Below are 3,295 nucleotides of genomic sequence, written 5' to 3' on the forward strand. Positions count from 1 at the left end.
ATAATCTGAAGAATTTGCAGGCTTTGAGAAGTGCCATGAAAGACCTGGTGCAAGAAGAAACAGAGCATAAGTCTTCACAAGATCTTCTATTCAGATTGTCTGAACTGCAACTGAAGAATGAATATACTCAGTATATTCAGAAACTGCTTACAGCAGGGATCAATCCTGCAGAAATAAAGAATTGAAGAAACTTAAATGATCTCTTGCAAAGAGAGGGTCAGATTTATATGCCTGTGAATAAGTTTCTATGCATAGAACTCATTAAAAGACATCATGACTCTTCTCTAGCAGGTTATTTTGCAGATACTAGAACTCATGAGTTGCTTATAAGAAAATACTTCTGACTGAAGATGCAAGAACTTATGAAGAAGATAGTGAATTCTTGTACTATTTGTCAGGGTTCGCGGGTAGTGTGGTTCAGACTATATAAAGAACTTACTCCTCTACTCATTCTGTGAGAACCTTGGAAACAGCTAGGAATGAATGCTCTTGTGAGCCTCTCTGAAAGCAAGAACATATATGATGCCTGCTATGACAGTGTGCTGGTGATAGTGAATTACTTCATCAAGATAACACACTTTATACTCATCTGCAAGAACTTGAAGTCAAAGAATTTAACTCATATCTTTGTCTGTGATGTGATTCAGTTGCATGAATTGTCTGTGAACATTATCTCAGACAGAGAATCAATCTTTGCAGAAGAGTTCTGATCTGATCTGATAACTATACTGAAGATCTCATGAGATCTAAGCATGACTTTTCATCAACAGACAGATGATCAGACAGAATGCCTGATAAGTATATTAAAACAGTATCTGCAGTGTTTTGTTAATTACAATCAGAATGACTGAGTACATTGATTATCACTCACAGAGTTTGTGTATAATAACTTAAAACATGTCAGTATAGATAAAATCCTCTTTGAGATGCTCACTGAGACTTATTCACAGATGATCTTGATGAACTTATAAGAGTATACTATAGAGTGTGATGATGTCTGTGAACAAGCTGAGAGAATTCAGAAGATTCAGAAGAAAGCCTGTAAATTCTTGAGAAAGGCTCAAGAGTATCAGAAGAGATACTATGACTTCAAGTATATTATGAAGAGTTTCAAGAAAGATGATAGAGTCTGACTGAGTCTAGAAAACATCATTATATGAAGATCTAGTAAGAAGCTGAATCTCTTGCAGACAGAGCCTTGCAAGATTATGAAGAAAGTTAGCTCACAGTTCTACAGATTAGAACTGTCATCTGAGTTGCAGATATATAATGTTTTTCATGTCTCTTTACTCTGTGAATACAAGGAATTCTCAGAAGAGAATTCTATGACTCATCACTCTGTCTATGAAGCACTAGAGAGTGAAAGAGAATATCAGGTTAAAGAAATTATTGACTCAGAGAAGTGAGGTTGTAAGCTCTGATTCAAGATTCAGTGACAAGAATATTCTGACAAGGTGAATGAGTTCACTTGAGAATCATCTGAGCAGATAAGACATCTGCAGAAGCTGAGACATGACTTTCATACTGTAAATTCTGATAAGTCAGAATAGTGCAGTCTTTGCTAAGAACCTAGTTATGATAAAGATATTAACACTGTCATTTGTGAATTCTAGTCTATAAGATAATGAGTTTCTACTGGGATGAACAGTCTGCAGTGTATACAAGAAAAGAAGAAAACATGTTCTTATTAAAGCTAAAAAACAAGAAAATAAACAGAACTGTGAATACAATTTAGAGATTAATAAAGAAAAAATAAAGAAAACTCACACTCATATTATCAATATCTGTGACACTCAATCCTCTCACAACTATTAATTTTCTTCTTCAAAGAAGCAGAGAGTATTATATCTGCAGTACAGATAATTGTTACATTTGATATGAAGGCTGTCAGAAATGTATAGACTCTAGAAGAGCTGAACACCAGGGTATATACAGTTGCAGCAGAGTCTTGAAGACTGGTCACCTGTGCATGTAATCAGATATCTCTTATGAAGCTGTGTTCACTCTTTCAGTTGTGCTGAAGTATTCAGCCTGAAAACAATGAGAATGTGAAGAGAGGGCTCATCTATTCAGATCAACTTCTGTCACAAATTCATGGCATTCGCATTGCCTTGATTACCCGGATTTTGTGAGTACCCAGGGACTCATCTCTCATTGATAATGGAATTGCAGAAATGCACTGTGGTGCGAGGATTATTGATAGAAAACCTAGACATATTCACATATGCCTGGTCAGAGATTGTGTGGGCAGGGAGAGAGTGGTTGTAGGCCTGTGAGACCGCAGGAGGCACTGACAACACTGAGAGCTTTGTAAGAACTATCAGCTAGAATCTATAAGAAATTACTTGTGAGAAGACTTACAGCAAAGAGAGGGACTGCACTGCTTGAAGTCAGGGACTGGCCTGAGGAAGGGATGAGATGAGCTGCTGGCCTGAAGATTGAGTGTGATGGCAGGACTGAGAGAGATGAAGATGCAGTCATAGACAGCAGCATCCCTGCTTCATCAGCTGGTAAAAAGTGATCAGAGAAGTCATGAGAACGCTCATGAGAAGCTTGATGATGACCAGACATTATTTGTGAAGATATTGAAATTGAAAAAATTTTTATTCTTGAGAAGTTCTTGAATCAATACATGGACATTGTCAGAAACACTCTCTCTCTGTTATCTGAGTGAAAACACTTCACAGATGAATAAGAATACTCACAGTTTATAAGAATGAGAGCTGTTACAGAAAAAGAAAAAAGAAGATAAGATTTCACAGACAGATCTGAGATATTTATACTACTCTAGAGAGGTTTGCTTGCACTGTGAGTGATCTCACAGAACAGTCAGATCACTCTAGTAAACAAGAGTGATTATGAATTACAGGTCTGAATCTTTCTATATGATTATAAAGAGTGATTGCAGACTATGAACATCTTGATTCTACAATTCTACAGAGTTGGTGAAAGAATGGAAAATTCCTCACAATTCTACAGTGTTAAAGAGTAATGATTTACAAGAATGAATGAAAGATTAACTCATGAATATTTCTCTTTGATAAGAGTGATCTCACAGAGAGTGATTCATCTGTGAGATGAATCTGTGTGATGATTACACAAGAATCTTATGAAAATGATTGAGAGTCAACTGAAACCCTTCTGTATGAAAGATGCAAGATGAATCTGTGTGATAGTCAGAGAAGAATCTGTAGATCACAAAGAATCTTGTGAAATAAGAAACTGAGTGACAGACTCTTTTCTCTTTACAGTAATAAGGGATTTTTCCTCACTGAGATTTTTTATAGATGTGAAG

General features: G+C 36.2%; 1 protein-coding gene across 1 annotated transcript; it reads right to left on the reverse strand.

Moving 5' to 3' along the window:
* Window positions 1-1,464: 1,464 nt before the first annotated feature.
* BDCG_16998 (uncharacterized protein) lies at window positions 1,465-2,571 on the reverse strand (the record flags this gene model as incomplete). Its single annotated transcript, XM_045426170.1, has 3 exons — window positions 1,465-1,569; window positions 1,871-1,963; window positions 2,362-2,571. 3 exons carry the CDS (start codon window positions 2,569-2,571, stop codon window positions 1,465-1,467), a joined length of 408 nt encoding a protein of 135 aa, XP_045280973.1.
* Between the last annotated feature and the right edge of the window lie 724 nt (window positions 2,572-3,295).

Source organism: Blastomyces dermatitidis (genome assembly GCF_000003525.1).
Source record: "Blastomyces dermatitidis ER-3 genomic scaffold supercont1.4, whole genome shotgun sequence".
NCBI lineage: Eukaryota > Fungi > Ascomycota > Eurotiomycetes > Onygenales > Ajellomycetaceae > Blastomyces > Blastomyces dermatitidis.